The sequence below is a fragment of the Stegodyphus dumicola genome, chromosome 11, assembly GCF_044657685.1.
Source record: "Stegodyphus dumicola isolate Sdum_Otavi_A_Nest chromosome 11, ASM4465768v1".
NCBI classification, from domain to species: Eukaryota; Metazoa; Arthropoda; class Arachnida; order Araneae; family Eresidae; genus Stegodyphus; species Stegodyphus dumicola.
This window is the reverse complement of record NC_140778.1, coordinates 143,850,003-143,871,306: the sequence shown is the minus strand read 5'-3', so window position 1 is coordinate 143,871,306 and position 21,304 is coordinate 143,850,003. Positions and strand designations below refer to the sequence as shown.

At 37.3% G+C, this 21,304-nt stretch overlaps 1 protein-coding gene across 4 annotated transcripts in view; it reads right to left on the bottom strand.

The window, feature by feature from the left end:
* LOC118192536 (uncharacterized) overlaps positions 1 to 21,304 on the bottom strand; it is a 104,017-nt gene that overhangs the window by 54,838 nt on the left and 27,875 nt on the right. For all 4 annotated transcript variants that reach the window (XM_085827284.1, XM_085827283.1, XM_085827281.1 and 1 more), the window contains exons 5-8: positions 12,689 to 12,793; positions 12,490 to 12,588; positions 7,714 to 7,815; positions 2,186 to 2,281 (exon numbers count right to left, since the gene is read on the bottom strand). In XM_085827284.1, the coding sequence (XP_085683410.1) occupies positions 2,186 to 2,281; positions 7,714 to 7,815; positions 12,490 to 12,588; positions 12,689 to 12,793 (402 nt within the window). The remainder of the gene's footprint in view (positions 1 to 2,185; positions 2,282 to 7,713; positions 7,816 to 12,489; positions 12,589 to 12,688; positions 12,794 to 21,304) is intronic.

Genomic DNA, 21,304 nt, shown 5'->3' with positions numbered 1-21,304 from the left:
GCTGTAGGGCCTTGTTTCTCGAAGGCCACGGTTAAACACATAAAAGGTAACACACTTGTAATGTAATTATGATCAGAGATTAAAGTAAACTGTTTTCTTTTCCATGGAGAGCTAGCCACTCCCCCTCCCCTTGTTTACTTATCGTTTTGCCATCCCATATATGTTAATTACGAATATCACATTTGTTATTATTATGAAAAGGTAAATCTGGGAACTATATATGTTTTTTCACAAAGAAAGAAAATACTCAAACTCTTTCTTGAAGGCCATTTAAACAACACATTTCGATTATTCTACTTTTTTATGCACGTTCTAAAACATTCTTTTACATGGGCATAAAATCGGAAATGTTGACATTATTTCGCTGTAACAATTCAGTGCCTTTCAGATCTAGACACACAAAATCAGAAAGCACACTGAGAACTTTAAACCAGCTGCCTTTTTACGTCACTTCGCTTAGTAAGGTAATCGTTTTCTTGCCCTCACGTGGCCTTATCTTCGTACTGTGGTAGCAGAGACGCCATCTCCATGTATTCTAACCTCCTTGGTTCTACCAAGGGTATCGTACGATACGATTGTAAACCATAGAATATGTATCATTCTGTATGTAGACATTCTTTGCGTAAACAGTTCTGGTTCATTGGGTAATGATTACATAATTCCGTACATTCTCTCGCTGCTTTTACTGAACTATGGCCGATGGTTCACGTGGTACGACACCGCTGAAAACGTAAATTATTACCCATACTAGTGAAGGCAAACGTAGATAACATGAGCCTTCACCCTACGTGACAATTGATAGGATTAAGTATTGAAGCTGCTGAGTTCTTAAAAAGAATTAATAACGTAAACTTTTCTTTTCTTGGGAAAGTAGTGATTAATTTAAAATTTAATCAAACTAATGTCCTTTTTATGATTTAATAACTAATGCCCTTATAAGGTCCATGCTAATGCCCATGGCCTCTTTAGAATCACATAGTATAAATAAACGTTTATACCCAAGACACCCTCTTTAGAAATGGTAAAAAACGAGATTGAACATCAAGGAGGTTAGAACTCATGGAGATTCCAAGTCCAAGTGAAGCCAAAAAAGGGGGAAAGCATGCCCTTAGTAGTCGTGGCTTAGAAAGATTGACGTAGATAACATTAAAAGTATTGTGAACACGAAATAGTAACTATGTACTCAAACTATAATTTGATTATACTTTACTTATTTTAAGTATATATAATTCTCAAATTTTTCATGTTATAAATATTACTTATGTTTCGAAAAAACTTAATTTGAACAAACAATGGTAGAAATATGTAAATTTTACGTTGTTATTTTAAATCTCGAACAACAAATGTGATTAAAAATCAAATTCAGTTATTATATATTTACTTGAGCACAAAATAAAATGTAGTTAAACACATAAAAGGTAACACACTTGTAATGTAATTATGATCAGACATTAAAGTAAACTGTTTTCTTTTCCATGGAGAGCTAGCCACGCCCCCTTCCATTGTTTACTTATCGTTTTGCCATCACATATAAGTTAATTACGAATATCACTTTTATCATTATTATGAAAATTTAAATCTAAAAACTATATATGTTTCTTCTTGTACTTTACACAAAGAAGATACTCAAACCCTTTCTTGAAGGCCATTCAAACGCACATTTCGCTTATTCTACTTTTTTATGCACGTTCTAAAACATTTTTTTACATAGACATGAAGTCGGAAATGTAGACATTATTTCGCTGTAACAATTCAGTGCCTTTTCGCTGTAACAATTCAGTGCCTTTCACATCTACGCAAAAAAAATCAGAAAACACACTGAGAACTTGAAACCAGCTGGCGTTTTTACCTGACTTCGCTTAGTAAGGTAACAGTTTTCTTGCCCTCACTTGGCGTGGCTTATTTCCTTCCCCTGGCTTCACTTTCTTCGTACTGCAATAGCAGAGACGCCATCTCCATGTATTCTAATCTCCTTGATTTAAATATTATTATTCTGGCAACAAAAGTTTGAATTCCTTATTTCATTCGTCTGAATGACTTCCACTGTAATTAAATTAAAAAGCATATTCATTTAAGAAATTAATTCGTTCAAGAAATGCTTTGTAGGCATATTTTTATTCCTGTACTATCACTATTACTATTTACAAGTTATAATAACTATTTAACTATAAATTGCTTTACTCACCAACGCATTTCCCATGAATATTCAAATATCCTGTATTACAGATGCACTGAAATCCGTTTTGCTGAAGAACACAGGTGCCAGAATTACAACTGCAAACTGTAAAAGTAATTAGACGAAATTAAAGGAATAAAATTGTGATTGTCATACGAAGTATGTTTGTAGTTTATTATCAGAATTTACTGCGTATTGCATTTTCTGGATGCATGAAGGATTTGCTGAATAGATAACTTCATTGCTAGAAAACATAAATTTTTGTACAATGTACATTCTGGCCATATGGAAAGAAGAAAAAACAATAATACTATCAAATATGTAACTAATGTACCAACTAAAATCGAAAATAAATTTCTTTTATTTACATTCTTTAACATTCCCTATCAGGGCAATAACTCTAGAAACAATGTCTTTGAAAATTGTTCAAATCGAACATCGCACCAAAATATGATGGAAGATTGGCTAATTTTGAGTGTTTTTTGCCCCTTCTTTTCTTTATGTAGCATACTGATGGAAAGTATACAGTAGCATTCCTGCATCCATGGGTAATACATTCCAAAATTTAATGCGAATAATAATGAAAGGTAAAAATACCTATCCGCGTACCAATTATACGTTCAACTATTACTTGCTTACAAATATGGAATTATATGTGCAAATTATTATGCAGCAATTATACGGTCAAAATTCATTCAGTTGTAGTTAACCTACTTCCAGGTCATTTATTGATTAATTTTGCACCAGAGGATTTTACAAATATTCAATTTCAAATTATCATAATTAAGTATATTATGCCCGCACTGTTTGAAAAAGCACTATAATATCACAGACTCTCGCAAAAATCAAGACTATGGATTTTAACGAATGAAAATGTTTATTTCTGGACTTAAATACATACCAAAAACTGTTTATAATAAAAATCGTCAAAGAATAGTCATTATCGCACTATCCGTTTCAGGCAGCTCTTAGGAACTCATTTCCTCCGGGTGACAGTTTTCTCAAGAAGCAAAAAATCTCCCATTGTTAGGTGCCTTTTTATTTTATGCTGGTATCACAATACAGAGTGCAACAACTTAGTTGAGATGCGGCAAGAAATGATTTACCGATGGGATATCTGTAGAGTAACGAAAGGATATCACATAGAACATTTGTGATAAAGATAAATTTGGACCATTTCTCTATTTTATAACAATATAGGAATATATTGTTTTCCTTCCTTGATCCTTGATCCTCAGACTTATAAGAAGTATCAGCCCGGGGGGCTCCTACTAATATAATTCTCTTCGAAGACTTCATGGTATATTCGTGAAAGCTTTAATAAAAGCTGTTTTGGCAATAATCAAAGTTGAATTTCTGATGTTGTAGTCTTCATTTACAAAATAACTGTACATATTAAAAAATTTGTAGAAAAATATAAAATTCACATAAAAATAAGCAGTAATAATTAAAAAATAAAATACAAGTAGTAGAAAATTTCTGGATTAAATAAGGAGAAGATAAAATATAATACAAGTCCCATTTGTTCTTTAAATGTTCGGTTAGGACCGAACCTGCGATCTCGTTGGGCAAAATGATCCAAGGTCCGTACCATTCGGCTACGTCATCATCTGTTCAGTAAGCGCTAAAAAGTACTTATACGAATAGTTCCAGTGCCTGGAGGGCGAAATCTAGCTTCTCGTTTTCGTTGGAAACTTTGGTGAATTATTTGTGGTACAGGTCTTTTAATTTGAATATGAGGGATTTAAATTCGTCTAAGGTTTTGACATCTGATATTTTGGTTTTTTCTATTTCTTTTTCTTTGGGTGCTGCAACATTCGCATAAGTTTTCTTATTGTTATTTTCTATGATCGCTTCTGGGTTTTGTTTATTGAAGTTAGGGAAGTCATCTTTTTGAGGAATTTTCTGTTTTTGTAAGAATTTTTTACTTGGATGCTCCGGACAATCAATACTTGTAACGGCGTGAAAACCGCTACAAAGCACGCATCTTGCTGGGATTTCTTTTTTATCTTTGATCGGACATTGATATGAAAGGTGATTTTCGAGACATCTTACGCAACGTGGTAAATTATGGCAAGCTCTCTGTGTGTGTCCGTAACGTTGACATCTAAAACACTGCACGGGACCCGGTCTGGAGTTATATCCTACAATACGAACTTTCATATCACAGATGTGAGTGATGTTAAATATTTCTTTTTCCTGTGGAGTTCTGGGCGTTTCGACGTAAAAAATCGGCAGTAATGTTGGAATACCGTCACGCATTCTCTGTAATTGGTGAATTTTTAGAACTGTTATGCTATGCAATTTTAATTCTTCTTTTATTTCATCTATGGGTGTTTGTGCGGTTAAGCCTTTGATAACTGTTTTAAGATTCTTTTCTTTAGTTAAGAGAAAAGTATGGAACAGGATGAGTGCTTTTTCTAGATAGTCTTGAGCCTTTCGGAAATCGTCTTCATTAAAAAATTGAACTCTTATGTTATCTCCTTCGGTTTTGGTTTCGAGTTTGTAGATTTTTAAATTTTTTTTTATATGTTTGCGAATTTCTGGCCAGTTGTTATTTTTATATTGTTTTCCTGTAAATTACATTCAAATAAATCATTTTTTTTTTTTTTGCCCAACTAAGTGGTAGACATTCTGTAGAATGTGCCTTGTGACCTTATAGTAGATGCGTTAATTCGTCTCTGAGTTCCCATCGGAGCAGGCGTGGATATGGGAACAATCCTGAAAGTTCGCCACGCCCCCTTAAGAGCCACGCGGAAAGTTTAAGCCTAACTACCTATATGCGTGTAGAAAAGACGAAAATTCGATTTCTTTACACTATATTGCTAATGCACGCAAAATATTACATGTTACGTTACAGGTAAGCATACTATATTACGTACTGTGTTATAATTATTAATATTACAAAATAATGCAAAATGTATTCTATACCACATTTTGTCTTTCATGTTTATAAAATTAATAGATTCAGGCCTCTTAAGGGGGCTCATATACCTTAAACCCCTTATGATCTTCGAATATGTGACTGTTGCAAGAATTAAAAGCAATTACTTCCGCCTTTTTACAGCTGTCTACATAATGTAGCTGCTTTGGAAACTAGTAACCAGAAAGTTTGCGTTGCCACAAATATTTTTGTAATTTTATAGGTTATGATTCAATAATGTTTTCCAAAAAATTCATAAACTTACTAAGAAAATCAATTTACAAAAATCAGAAAATGTCAGCGAATGTTGAATGTTTTTGGACTGAACCTAAATTTCGAATTGTGAAAAAAAGAATCAAGGAAGTTTAATAAAAAGAGATATTAATAAATATATATCAAATTCAATTAACATGGAGGAATTAAAATTTTGGGAACCAAATTTTTTAAAACTACTCTTGCGACTTACAAAACTTGACACTTTCGCATAAGAGGCATAAAATTGAAATATAGAAAAGAATCGGGGTGTTATTTCAGGAAACGCCTGATTTTTGTGTTAAATTACCTATGTTAGAACAGTGTTGTATATAAAACCAATATAAACCCTAAGTCACACTATCCAGACGTGAAACATGCAAGTTAAATTTCGTCAATTGGACAGGTAGAATGAGAGATACAGAACTGTGCCCTTTTTTTTATTTTTTAATGCAGAGTGTACCTCTACGACTGTTGAATGCTCAAACGTAACAGCCTGCCTGTGTTGATAGAATTTGAAATTAATCAGAGTTCCCAACCGAAATACATTCTTCTGCTTGAGATCTGGAGTGTTGTATTCGCTAAGTTATGTAGCTTCATCTCTCAATTCCTTCAAAAACACTTTCACACAGAATCAGAAGTAACATACATACGCAATGCGTCTGGAATGTTTTAGACTAATTTGAAACAAATTCCAGCAAACCTATGAAATGATAACTGTTGTGCCATTTAGGTTTTCAAAATTATCGTAAACTTAAAGATAAAAATTTCTATGCAGTTGATCATCCGTTTTCGTTCTCTGAAAATCTGCTCTCGTGAAAAGCTGACGAAAAAACACCACGTTTTGCAGTAAAGCAGAACAACAGTGAAAGAGGTATTGGAAATATTATACTAAGCATATGAGGATCAAGCATTACTACCATCCCGTGTGTTTCATTGATCGCGGACGATATCATAGTGGTCGCAAGCATGTTGATGTCAGTCTATCTCAGTCTCGAGGAGATGAGGATAGAAAAAGTTCTGTAACTGTAGCAGAAAATCGTCATCTCTCTCTTCACACTACAACTGATGAGTTTAACATGAGAAATAGCACTTCTAACGAAACAACCGTGGAAAATCTTGAAACATCCATTGATTGCAGAAAAGAAAGAAGGCTGTATATCTGCATGCCATGATTCGATCCAAATGACAGACATTAATCCTACTTTAATAAGACAATTGTGAGTGGAGATGAAAACTAGTGCTTTGCTTATAAGTCTGAAACTAAATGCCAGTCATGTGCCTGTGCTGCAGAAGGTAAATCATGGCAGTTTCAGAAATTCCGAGAGAAAAATATGTTGACAAAATCAATATTTCATAAAAGCAGAATGAACAGATTTCTGAACCGAATTCAGCTCATTTAACCCAAAAATATACAATAAAGTAACTGGTTTCCACAGGACGACAATACGCAGTTACGCAAATGCATTCATTTTAAGACGTTTTTAGCAAACGAAAGGTATCACAATTCTCATCCACCCCTCGTCAACTTTGGTGCGCCGAACGACAAACCTCGATACAGGATTCTCCCAATGTCGTCTTTTCAGACGAGTTCCGGTTTCCGGTGAAGTATTCTGATGGCCGTATACGTGTCAGGAGGTTCCGAGCACACTACAAGTCGCCTGGTTGCATTCGATATCGGCATAGGGGCCCTGCACCTGGTGTGATGATTTAGGCAGCCATTGGCTACACGACACGCACATGTCTAGTGCATCGACGGTAATTCGAAGTGGACAGTCCAATGGTTATGCCCTATCTTTCAGGCCTGCCAAAAGCCATCTTCCAATAAGATAATGCAAGACCACATTTGTACGTCTTGTTCTGACTTTCCTCGATACAAAGGATATTCGATTGCTGTCCTGGTCTGTACGATCTCCAGATCTGTCACCCATTAAAAACATCTGGTCATTGGTTGCTGAAAGACTGACCCACCACCCCTCTCCAGCTAATACGGTTGATGAAGTGTGGCATAGACTTAAAGCAGCATGGAATGAGTTGCCCATTTCCCTCATGCAATCCCAGTTCGACGCGATGCCTAACCGGGAAAGGGCCGCTTTAGCTGCCACACAGCTGTTTTCCCCCTGTAAACTTTCAAACTGCTTACAGATTTAATCATTTTGTCTTCATGACATACTGTTTACGTATACTAAATATCTTTTTCTTTTTTGCTTTTCTTTGTGGTGTTGCAATTTTAATGGCCAGCAGTGCAATTTCTATTTTTTTAGGGGATAGGCAACTAGGTAATCATATATCTGTAAACTTTCTGATGACCCCCTTGTCTATATATATTAATTACATTATTCCATAAAATAATTATACTTACAGACACATAATCCATTGTATTCCTTGTAAAGGCGATCACACTGGCAACTCTTTTTTCCATTTTCATCGAAAACACATTTACCGTTTTCTCCGCAGTCACATGCTAAGAGTATAAAATACTGTGAGTTCAATTTAAAACTTTAACCGAGTGAAAGTACTGCATATAATTTTAGAATTTTTATTCATACGAAGAACCAACAGATTCTAATAAAAAATACTTATGACATCTGACTTATTTTCTGATATACATTTTAAAAATTTAGTATAAATTTCAGGTCTTTTTATATACTCTCAATATATTTTTACGTATTATGATGCATAAAAATTCCAAAGTTTTGATTAATATTTTCTTTATTTCTGACGTGGTTTCCGAGGTAAAAGATGGGAACGGAAACAAGAAAGTGATTAATTTGAAATATTGGTGAACATGAATACAATGGTGTACGACAGGTTGAATGTTACAACAGAAGCTCAAACTTTACAATATCAGACGCCAAACATGCCTGACATCGACGTACCATTGATTGCCGGACATGTTCAAACACACCTGAAGCTTCTTTGATTGTAGCAGATGCACGGGCGAGTCTTGCTACCAGATTCATTTCAGACCCAAAGGATAGTAATAATAGACACTTTTTAATGGCTCCCCACAAAACGAAATCAAGGCTCAATTAAATCCGGAGCGTGGGTGCCAGGAAACTGGTCTACCAAGCCCAATCCACCGATGCGGGAATGATCTGTTCAAATGCCTGCGAACATCCAGTTCAAAATGAGCAGGCACCCCGTCACGTTGGAACCACATTGTTGCGACTCACATTTGGTGGAACATCGTCAAGCATGCCAAGAAGAATCTGCTCCAGAAAGATCAGATAATTCTCAGCATTTAACCTGGATGGTAAAAGGTACGTCCCGACTAAGCAGTTGCCTACCAAACCCGTCCACAAATTAACTTTGAATCACTGTTGTGCCACGTGGTGCCGCACATCCTACGGGTTTTCTTCAGCCCGCAAATGCTGGTTGTGGTGACTGCATATGTCTCCTTAACTGAATGTGGCCACAACACATAAACTGGGAAATTAACATCACGGGAACTTTCTTTTAGAAACCACATTGCGAAACGCACACGTTCAGGATGGTCGTCCGGGAACAGTAACCTAACCCTTTGGAGACGAAAGATGTGGAATGACTTGGCGCTCAAGACACGCTGGACACTGGTATACAAGACATTCTTAATTGAGAGGCAATGGCCCGTATGCTGGTCCTTACATTACTCTCCATTGTATCCGATGCACGTTCTTCCCTAACGACCAGCGGGTCGATCGTGGCCTACCTTCACTTGTCCTGCCACTTCTTAATGACCCGAAGTCGTATACAAATTTTTATGCAGACGTGCAAATAAACTGTGTTATGGTTGATGTCTGTCAGAGAAGCGTTCTCGATAAATGCGTCCAACGGCTCGTCGATTACCCTCAGGTATTCCATACACTAAGTGCATTTCTGCAAGCTCTCCGTTTGTATAGCGTTCCAGCGTATGGTGCCTACCGCTTGAATCAGGCAATTATTACTTTCCAGTCACACTCTCCTATACAGGACCTTTTGGAGGCGTATAATGACATTTCTGGGTATGGGTTTCTATGCAATTCTTAATCCTTATGATGTGCCCTACCGCTCCCAGAAGTTTGTCGTAACATTTACGGGACACCCTGTATATATATATTCTGATATAGGTAGCCTTAAGGAAATTAATTTAGCAACTGAGGAAGATTCCTGGAAGATATTAATAGAAATAAAGTAGAATTTGGGGTTTGAAGACGAACAATACTACGTAGTAGATTGTTTATTTGTTTCTTTGTGTCAAGCATAAATTTCATTTTCCTAGACGCGAAATTTTAAAGCTCGTTTGGTCTGAGTAATCAAGTCAAACTAAGGAGGTATGATATAAATTCTACAAAATTTCATTCAGAAAAGCATTCTTTACAGGCAGGTTTGCGTGTTTTATTTACAGAAGGAAACGCTTATCGAAAACTGAACTTAGGCCAAATATTTATTAGCTGAGAGTAGTAAAGGAATAAAGACTAAATTATTATGAATGATACCCGCGGAATATTATATTAGGGCTGAAAGATTTTTTAACCACTTAATCAATAATTTGAGACAAGAAGCATTTGTCAGTTTCAATAGTTGTTAGATAGTTGAGCTCTTAATAAGCGGGTGACTTAGAGATGTGGAAAGCAAAATCTGAAAAGGAATTATTTTTTATTTGGTAGAAATGCAGGATTTGGCATGCGGTGGAAGGAAAAAAACCAAGGAAATATTTTGATACACTGTGATATCAAAACTAGAACTGTTCTGCATGATTGAAACTCCAAGAAAAGGAGAAGAGCTGTAATATTCATAATATTCATGTTAAAAACTGAATTGGATTATTGTACTATAGTATTCAAAACTGACGGAACTTCAAATAAATTGTCTCTTTTACTATTATAGACAGCGGCTTTATCGTCGACATGACAAATCCATAACGGAAAGTTTAATTTTTTAAGACATTTTTTAGAATTAAGATAGCACATGAAAGTATCCGAATGAACTGAGATCAAGAAACTAGGACTGGTTATTTCTTCTGTCAAAAAATGCATAATCTGGTTTTTAAAATCATGATTTTTGTCGTATTCTTAAGAGATATATAACATTTCTTGGCTATGCGACTCGATGGCAAAACTAAATTCGACGTTGGTGAAGCTAAACGCGTTTATTCTTTGGCATCAGGAAATTATACACTTCTTGATGCCAAAGATAGTATAACAAAATATTGTACAGTAGGTGTCATTTAATGCGATCGCGTTCCTCCACGGCAATTTTGATAACATTAAACATCGAGAAAAAGCGTCTTTTACATGAGCAGCAGAATTTACCTAATTTACTATAAATATAGTAATCCTCCACGGCGTTCCTCCACGGCAATTTTGATTGCGTTCCTCCACGGCAATTTTGATAACATTAAACATCGAGAAAAAGCGTCTTTTACATGAGCAGCAGAATTTACCTAATTTACTATAAATATAGTAATCCTCCACGGCGTTCCTCCACGGCAATTTTGATAACATTAAACATCGAGAAAAAGCGTCTTTTACATGAGCAGCAGAATTTACCTAATTTACTATAAATATAAGCAGAACTATATAAATATATATTTTAACTCGAAAAAAATGTCATTACTGGAGGGTTGTCTACCAGCTTGACACAAAAGTTCATTTATTAATTATGTCTAATGCCTGCGGAAACTAATTGACCGAAGTTGTAATCCCAATCTTAGTGTTCGGAGGGCGTTCTTTATGTTATCATTTATAGAAAACAAGAAACGTTCTTCAACAAGTTTATTACATGATGTGCTTGGATTTGTTTCAGGAAGTTCCTAGTGGATATCGTTTATGTGAACATCGAATACCTATGTCTGATCGTTCTGGACATAAACACAATTATTTAAAATCTGAGCAAAATTAAACAAAAGCATTGGCTTTATAGCTTAACTTTAAATGGTTGTTTAAAACAAGATCTAAACACTTTATTGACTTAATCACTTACTTGACGACATTTTTCAGTCATCTGGAAAGTTTTGAAATTTATTTTGGCTTTATTTGTAGAATTTATGTCGGTTTGAAAAATTCATTCCATATCAGTTTGATAACATTAGCGAAATTGTTGTCCACAATAACCGATGCATTTTCCATGTTTTCGTGTACCAATGGGGGGAGGTTCGGGAAGCTCGATAAAATATTCGAATGAAAATATTAACCACGATAACATAAAGTGGTGTATTTAAAAAAAGAATACCTAAATCAACTCTTTAATATTGCTCGTCTGAAAACCTCAAATTCAGTTTTTCTCCCAGAAGTTGGTGAACTGAATTTCCTCAAGGCGTTTCGTACCTATAAAGTCTATAACAGTCGAATATATAATTTGCAACACTTATTTTCCCCCATTCTATAATCAGATCACTTTTTAAACTGACATTATTTTGTCTGGCCTAGAATGCATTACTTTCTTCGTTTCTTCAATCTATTTTTCTAATTCATCGTCTTATAGACGGCGTAATAGTGAGTTCTTAAAAATTCATTGATCTGCTTACAGATAATTAACTTTAAAACAGCTGTGTCCTGACATGCACATAATTCAGTTACAAAGATCAATTACTGAAAATCGTGCTCATGTAATTGCTGAAAATTAAAGTTATTGCTTTTGTTTCAATTCATCCATACACATACATTAATGAAATTTTTCAATATCCAGTATCCGAATCAGTATTATTTTAAATATTCCAAAGTCTCTCTCTGTTATGAACAGATCTGACTGAAATACATAGTACTTCCCTTTGCCTACAACATCGTCGTCATCCTCCTTGAAAATATTGTCCTCCTCAATTCCCTCCGAAGCATGCTAATGGAAAATTTTAAGAACGATTTAACCTATTTATCGAATGAATGAAACATGGCAATCAATATTAGCTTGTTAGAAAGATTTGATTAAATCAGAAGACCAACTTCAACTATTGGCTGGATTGAACTATTTGTTAGATTGGTTGATCGAACACAACTAGATTCCTAAGTTGATTTTAGATTGAACCTACACACTGGTTTTCAATTTGGGTTGAATTTTTTAAGCAAAAATTTTACCTCATGGCTTACATGTATGGATATTTTGATTATTTATAAGTGTTACTGCATTTACTTTTTCTTCTAATCAAGTCACTTGAATAATATATAACTATATGGCTTCTGACCTTCACATTTTCCATTTTTCTCTGCATACCCTTTATCACAGGTACAGGATTTGATACTTCCTTTGAAAGAACATTCTCCGTGGTCACCACAGCTGCATTCTAGAAAATGTTTAAATCACAGTTAACACTTCGAATTTTATTTGAACAGAGATTTTACATAATATATAAAGTATAAAATTAATTAACTGTAAATTGTCACCTCTACATTTTCCTTCCATTACAGAGTATCCTTTGTCACATAAACATTCTTTATCTCCATTTTCTTTAAACTCACAGAGTGTTGAATTCGTTCCACAGTCGCAAACTGAAAAGAAAGGAAAAGATAAACTCCGAACTCTTTATATTCTAATTCACTTTACTCCTCCGATAGATCATCTGAAGGGATGTTGCTTAGCAGTCTGTTTAAGTCCTGCGAGTGTTTCTAATTTCGTTCACAAAATATGTATCCTGGAAATTGTCGTTATGGAAAAGGGCAGAGAAAGTGCTGTAAAAGAGATGAAGTCAGCTATATGGCTAAAAGTATTCTGTTTTGATTGTTCAACTATTAAGCTGAAGGGGCAGTGCCCTTGCTGCTATTTTGGTTTAAAAACTGAGATGTCTTCTTCGGGAAATTTAATACTGTTGCAACAAATTCGAAAATAGATACATGGATAGAAACCTTTACGCATATATAAACAAACTAATAATGCACAATTAATTAGATATTCTAGTTAACTGCTAAAAGGAATTTAAGTTGATTTTTATTTGATATTAAAACACTAGCTTAATTCTTTAACCTCAAATTGCCATTTCCAAGATATCATCCTCATTCTATTTTGAACATCAACACCTTTGCCATTTTGAATGAAAAACTTCTTATACTAAACATTTGCCGCTCATTCTGCAATAAAAATAGCACAATACAGAGCGAAACATAGTATAATAGTTTTAGCCAATTTTTTTTTGTAACAAATAAAGTATTATTTGATTTTTATTTTATTTCCCTTTATATTGTTGCGTGCGTACGGATTCGTTACTAAATGAATGCACAAGTCCGATGAAAAATGAACAAAAATTTATTATTATCACAACAAAAATGCTTAAATTTTCTCAAATTATCACGCAGTATTACAATATCTCACAGTAGTTTTCTTTTAACTACTCAAATGTCCAATAGAACGTAATTCAAAACAGCTAAAGAACGCTAATCCGCGAATTCGCTACAATCAACAACAGTAGTTTTCTAAACAACAACAAATTAAGCAACTACTACAAACTGAGATGTTTTCCTCCTTTTATAAGATTTTAAAATCACACGCTAGAATTTTCCAGTACTTTCTCGAAATCAAAAAGAGATATTTATTTATTTAATGCACGCGCTCTTGTATTTTCAATTTTCCGGCTTAGCTTTCTTTTAATATTCGTCACGCGCTGCACTGCGCGAGAAATAAAACCATTTAATTTATAATTGAACTAACATTAGCTTTTTAAATACCAAATTCGTAACACTGCCCCCTTCCCAAGGACTGCACGTCCCGGGCAGTACAATTCCTGGACAGGAAGCTAAACTTACAACTGTGGCATAAATGCAACTGAGGCATAAACATTACATTACAATATCAAACAATATAAACAATAAATGCAATAACTAACTTAAACAAATCAAATGCTATCAAATTCTAAATACAAAACAAATACTAAATACAAATCAAATTCTAAATACAAATCAAATACTAAATAAAAATCAAATCAAATACACATTTATAAACAAAAAGGACCATGGTCTGATACTATTTACAATTATTTACATTACGTACTATGGCCATAGTAATGAGCTAACCTGTCGTAATGAACGACTTTAGGTTTAGAGTTCGAAGACTTACGAATCCGAACCACGACGTCACGAAGTCCTTTCCGTCGAGTCGGATTCCACAACCACACCTTGTCTCCTTCGTGGAATTGATGTTCAGTAGCTCTTGTGTCGTATCGGGTCTTCATCTTCTCCGTCGCCAAGTTGACTCGCTCTCGTGCAAAATTGTGCATCACTTCAAACCAGGCCTGGAGATCTTGAATATATTCCTCAGACGATGAAGGAGCATCCAGAGGGCGGCCAAACAATAGATCACAAGGCAGACGAAGGTCACGACCGAAGAGCATCTGTGATGGAGAATAGCCGGTAGTCTCGTGGACAGCACTGCGGTAAGCCAGTAAAAAGAGTGGTAATTTCTTGTCCCAGTCCTGTTGGTTTCTGGAAACCACTAATGAGAGGTTATTAAGGATGGTTCGATTGAACCTCTCTACCATGCCGTCCGACTGGGGATGCAATGGCGTCGTTTGAGTTTTGTCAATGCCAAGTAGTTTGCATAGTTCTTTTATTACTGCCGAGGCAAAATTCCTTCCCTGATCGGAATGTAACTGAAGAGGCACTCCGAACCTGGAAATCCAATGCTGTATCATTACCTCAGCTACTGTGACTGCCTCTTGATCAGGAATAGGATAAGCTTCAGGCCACTTGGTGAAGTAATCAATGACAACGAGTATGTATTTGTTGCCATCAGCAGTTCGTGGCAGAGGTCCCAGGATGTCAAAGGCGATACGTTCAAAAGGCGCACCTACGTTGTAACGTTGCAGTCTGCCTCGGGTGCGTTTCCTCGGTCCTTTCCGACCTGCACAGGCATCGCAAGATCGGCACCACTTTTGCACGTCATTCTTTGCATTATTCCAGTAAAAGCGCTCACGAACTCTCTGTAAGGTCTTCATAATTCCAAAGTGACCTCCTGTAGGGCTGTTATGTAGTTCTTTGAGGACATCAGGAATCCGGGATCTTGGAAGTATCAGTTGCCATCGGAACGTCTTCCCATCATCCGACTCGAATTTCCGGTATAAGACGCCGTTTCGAATGTGAAGTGAATCCCAGAGTGCCCAGTATTGTTTTGTTGTAGGACTACAGATAGAAATGTCCTGCCATGTAGGTTTTCTGTTTGATGACTCTATTAAATCAAGTATGGGTTTAATGTCGCGGTCTTCCAGCTGGTCTTTCCTGACTTCATCATCACTCCACGGGTCTCGATCAGCCGATGTTGATGTTGTAATTTGTCTTGCGACCGAAGTCAGCAGCTCGTATTTCGCTTCCACCCTGGAACAATATCGGCAGCTTTCTTGGCAAGGTCTTCTAGACAGGGCGTCGGCGTTTCCGTGTGATGATCCCTTACGATGACGGATAGTGATGTCATATTCTTGGAGTCTCTGTATCCACCTGGCTATTTGACCCTCAGGATTTTTGAAATTTAAAAGCCAGGCCAATGAGGCATGGTCCGTGCGGAGGAGGAATTTTCTCAAGTATAGATAATGATGGAAATGTTCTACAGCTTTGACTATGGCGAGCAACTCTTTCCTTGTGACACAGTAATTCCTCCCCGGTTTAGACAGGCACTTGCTCCAGTAAGCTACTACACGTTCTTGGCCGTCTATTTCTTGGGACAAAACAGCACCGACACTTTCATTGCTCGCGTCGGTGTCGAGAATAAATGGTCTGTCGAGCTGAGGATACGTCAGGATTGGAGCAGATGTTAAAGCTTCCTTTAAGTTGTTAAATGCATCCTCGCATTCCTTTGTCCACAAGAATCTTTGCTTGCTCTCTGTCAGCTTGTGAAGTGGTCTTGTGATGAAGGAAAAGTTGTTCACGAATCTCCTACAGTAGGTGCAAAGCCCTAGGAAGCTTCTCAGCTGATGAACATTTTCGGGACGCGTCCAGGATTTAACCGCTGATACCTTTTCAGGATCCGTGCGCACACCTTCTGCGGAGATGACATGTCCCAGGTAAGTCACTTCCTTTCGAAACAATTTGCATTTAGCGGGAGTCAGCTTCAGATTGGCCTCTTTCAGTTTCTGAAGCACCTTTCTAAGATTTTCTAGATGCTCTTCAAAACTCTTTCCGATGATGATGATGATATCGTTCAGGTATATCAGACAGGCTTCGTAGGAAAGGCCTTTCAAAACAGTCTCCATAAGACGTTCGAATGTTGCCGGCGCATTACACAGTCCAAACTGCATCACTTTGAACTGCCAAAGTCCTTGTCCCGTAGTAAATGCCGTCTTTTCTCGGTCATCAGGATGGATTTCTACCTGCCAATACCCACTCTTTAAATCAAGTGTTGAGAACCACTTGCTTCCAGAAAGAGTGTCTAGAATGTCATCAATTCTAGGAAGAGGGTAACTGTCTTTCTTCGTAACCTCATTCAACCGGCAATAGTCAACGCAAAATCTTGTTGAGCCGTCTTTCTTTCTGACGAGAACGATGGGAGATGCCCATGGACTCGCTGAAGGCTCGATGACATCGCCTTCTTCCATATCTTTTAACAGTGTTCGCACCTCTTCCTGTTTAGCAAACGGTAGACGTCTTGGATGTTGCTTGATCGGGGGATGATCGCCAGTATCTATTCTATGTTGTGTCAAACTAGTTCGACCCACGTCAGAAGACGAGCGGGAGAAAACAACTTGAAGATCTTTAATGACGCGATCGGCAGCATTTTTCTCTTTATCGTTTAATTGTGCATTCTGCAATAACTCCAATGTAATGCTCTCTGAGAACACGGATTCTGGGATGTTACTCTTTCTTTCAACGCTGGTTACTGGAGTACATGTTGCAACCACTTCACCTTTCTTAATAACTCTCGACTTTTCAGTTACATTGGCGACTCTCACCGGGATAACCGTTCTGGATAGGTCGACGAGTGTTGAGGCTACTAGTACTCCTTTTGGGATATTACAGTTATTGGGATATTCTATGATGCCGTAGCGGAAATTTCTATTTTCGGCTATGGATCCAGGAAGTAAAATTTCTGTTCTGGCCGGTATTGTGATATAGTCTTGTGCTATGATTTTATGGACAGATTTAACTTCTTCATCATTAACGAGAAATAACGCTATGTCCTCAGATGTAGAATGCAATTCGTTATTTTTAAAATCCAAGGAAAAATTGTATTTCCTTAGAAAGTCCAATCCGAGTATGCAAGAATCAGTGATCTCTGCTACATATGCCGTGTGATGGTAAGCGGCACTTCCAAACGTGATGTTAACATTTACTTTTCCGTCGATGTCGATCTTCTCACCGGACACAGTCTGGAGGGTAACGCAGGGCGGCGTCCAGATAAGTTTGTTTCCTAGTTGCTGAGCCAAATCTTTTTGGATGATGGTGACGTTGGCTCCTGTATCTATAGTCATATTGCACGGAACTCCATTAATATGTCCTATTATGAAAAGTCCATTACTGCCGCCTCTCATTGCAGAAATCTGAAGCGCTTTAAACGGGGGCTTTTCATTATCTGGAAACCTCCGCCCCGCGAGATGGCCACTAATTAGTTTCCCTGCTGCTTGTTAGAAGCGGTCTTAACATCAGTACCCTGGGGTGTTTTGCAGTTTCGTCGTATGTGTCTTTCAGCACCGCAGTTCCAGCACTTAACGGTCGGTTTCTTCTCATTAATATTCCGTCTCAAGGCGTTCAGTTGTCTAGTTAAATCGTCAAGTCGAGCGGTGACTTGATCCCCTGGCTCCTGGACTTGAGCAGCTCTGACTGGGTGGCGGTCTCGACGAGTGGCTTGCTGGGCTGCCTCAAATTTCATGGCGTACACTAGAGCACTTTTTAAATCTTTTACATCCGCCATTCGTAGAGCTTTCTGTATTTCAGTATCTCGGATGCCGTCGATAAAGTATTGCAAGGACAGGATTTCCCTTGTTTCTGTCGGGCATTCCGAAAAGGCGAGATGGGACAGCCTTTCAACATCCGCGGCGAGCTCATGAAGTGTTTCGGTAGGCTTCTGTTGACGAGATTTTAATTGGAGCCTGCTGTAGTCTTTTAAACACTTCTCCCCAAAGCGCAACTCCAAGGCGCCGGACAGAGCTTCGAAATCTAACCTTTTGTTTTCGGGAAGAGTCTGAAGGATATTCGCTGCGTCGGCTCTTAGAGAAGCGGCGAGATGACAGGCCTTAGCTTGGGAATCCCATCCATTCGCATCCGCCACGATAGAAAATTGTGTCTTATACACCTGCCAGGAGGTCTTCCCATCATATGTGGATAGCTTCAGAGGTGGACGAGCAGGCATTGGTAAGAATTTAAAATCATCACTCCTGGTCCCTGCCGACGCTACGAATTTCTTTAAAGTATCCATTTCTTTGGCAACTGCAGAAACTCTATCATCAATTTGTTCTTCGATTTGGTGTTGGACGGCACAAACTCTTCCTTCAATTCGTTCCTCCACAGAAGAAACTCTCCCTTCTATATGTTCTTTTACAGAAGAAACTCTTTCTTCTATTTCTTCTTTCACCGAAGAAACTCTTTCTTCAATTAGTCCAACTTTATTTTCAGCTGTGTCAATTCTGCCTTCCATAGCTTCAAATTTATTTTCTATTATGCAGGTAATCTCTCTTTTCATTTCTTCTTGACCTGCTTCAATCTTATCTTGACCAGCTTGAACGGCTTTCATTTCGTCCTTAACAGATTCCTGGCCCAACTTCATTTCTTCTTTAACGGACCTAATTTCTTCTTTAACAGAGTCTTTCATTTCTTCTTTAAATGTAGCAAAGGCTACCATGAATTGTTTTAACTGTTCTTCCATCGCTCTTGTGATTGGCATTCAAATCCCACTTCTGACACCAAAAATTGTTGCGTGCGTACGGATTCGTTACTAAATGAATGCACAAGTCCGATGAAAAATGAACAAAAATTTATTATTATCACAACAAAAATGCTTAAATTTTCTCAAATTATCACGCAGTATTACAATATCTCACAGTAGTTTTCTTTTAACTACTCAAATGTCCAATAGAACGTAATTCAAAACAGCTAAAGAACGCTAATCCGCGAATTCGCTACAATCAACAACAGTAGTTTTCTAAACAACAACAAATTAAGCAACTACTACAAACTGAGATGTTTTCCTCTTTTTATAAGATTTTAAAATCACGCGCTAGAATTTTCCAGTACTTTCTCGAAATCAAAAAGAGATACCGTATTTATGCGAATCTAATGCACCATCGAATCTAATGCGCATCCCCATTTTAAAACTTTAAATAATAAAAAAATTGTTTGTCGGCGAATGTAATGCGCATCAATGATATGAGGAATTTATTGAATCTTATTTTATACAACAATGGATTTGTATATAAACTATCAATTAATGGTATGATAATTTTATTTAAATTTAGATACCATATTTTATACAACAATGGATTTATACATAAAGTAGCAGAACATAGAATTAACCTATTAGTGGGCTATTGTCATGTGAAACAATCATTGTTAATTAGCACTACCGTATATACGGTACCTATAGTAAAATATGAACATGAAATAAATCGTAACATTTCTATCTAGCTAACAGGTTCTACAATCAGTGATTAATAGTAAACGTCTTTATTCACTAATCTTTTCATCACTGGAATCCTCGCCGCTCTCTTCGTCAGAAGCAGATTCATTTCTTCTTTCCTCATCATCGTCATCGTCATCCTCGGCGCTCCAGAGCACGTCATCGTCACTGCCATTCAATGAATTTGAAATGCAGCATTTCTTGAAAGATTTCACAATCATTGGTGCTTCGATGCTTTTCCAGGCAGCAGAAACCCAGTGTGCAACAATGTGCGGTGCAGCACGCTTAATTTTTCCTGTCGGGGTCAATACACGGTTTGGCTCACAAAACCATTTTTCGTACTCCGCCTGAACGTACCCCTTAAAAGGTTTATTTATACTAACGTCCAGGGGTTGTAACACAAACGTCATCCCTCCAGGAATGATAACAAGATCACTGCCTAGGCTGTGCATCTTCTTTTTTACGTCGTCGGTGAGATGACCACGAAATGCGTCCAGACAAAGCATTGATGGTGGATTAGAGAGCCCACCGGGACGGCGTTTCCATACATTTCGGAGCCAATCCGAGCATTAGTGATTCCGTCATCCACCCCTTCTCTTGGTTTCGAATCAGGACATCATCTGGGAACAGCTTTTCATTCTTAGGGCTTTTAGGGCATGTTTTCCGTTTGAAGATTAAGAAAGGGGGAAGTTTGCACCCGTCTGCTGTTATTGCCAACATCACTGTTACGCGTTGTTTTTCACATCCCGAAGTTTTGATGATAACTTCCTTAGTCCCCTTCTCCGTAATGGTGTAGTTACGAGGCATATCAAATCAAATTGCCGTCTCGTCAGCATTGCCAATTTGCCCCATTGAAAAATTCTTTTCCTTCCGAAGTGTGATGACATACCGCTGAAATGTTAGTAGTTTTCCCTCATAATCTGCAGGAAGCTTTTGGCATATTGTTGTATGGCGTCTTAGAGATAAACCCATCCGCTTCATAAACCGATCCACCCATCCCTGCTAGCCTTAAACTCTTGTTTCGGTATTCCAAGAACTTCAGCCTCCTCTTTTGCTTTATTTCTTATGGTGTCACTAGTCACAGGTTGTCGATTCTTCCTCCTTTCACGTACAAATTCCGAAACTTTTTCTTCAATTTTAGGGTGTCTTCCTTTGCGAGGGCCAGTGAATTTCTTTCTACTAGCTTTAGTTGCAAACAGTGCCAATTTCTGTTGCCGCCACAAGCGAACATTGCTCTCAGCTACGTTTAACTCTCTCCCTGCCTTTCTATTGCCATTTTTTCAGCATAAAGAATTACTTTACGTTTGAAAGTAGCGTCATATGACATTCTTCTCTGTTTGCCCTCCATTTCGTGACTACGTACTCTGCAGTTTGTATCCTCTATGCAATAATGTGTCAACGATAAATGTAACGGTAAATGTAGTCGAGAAATTTGGTTGACGTCATCGGCGAACTTTGCACTCGAATCTAAT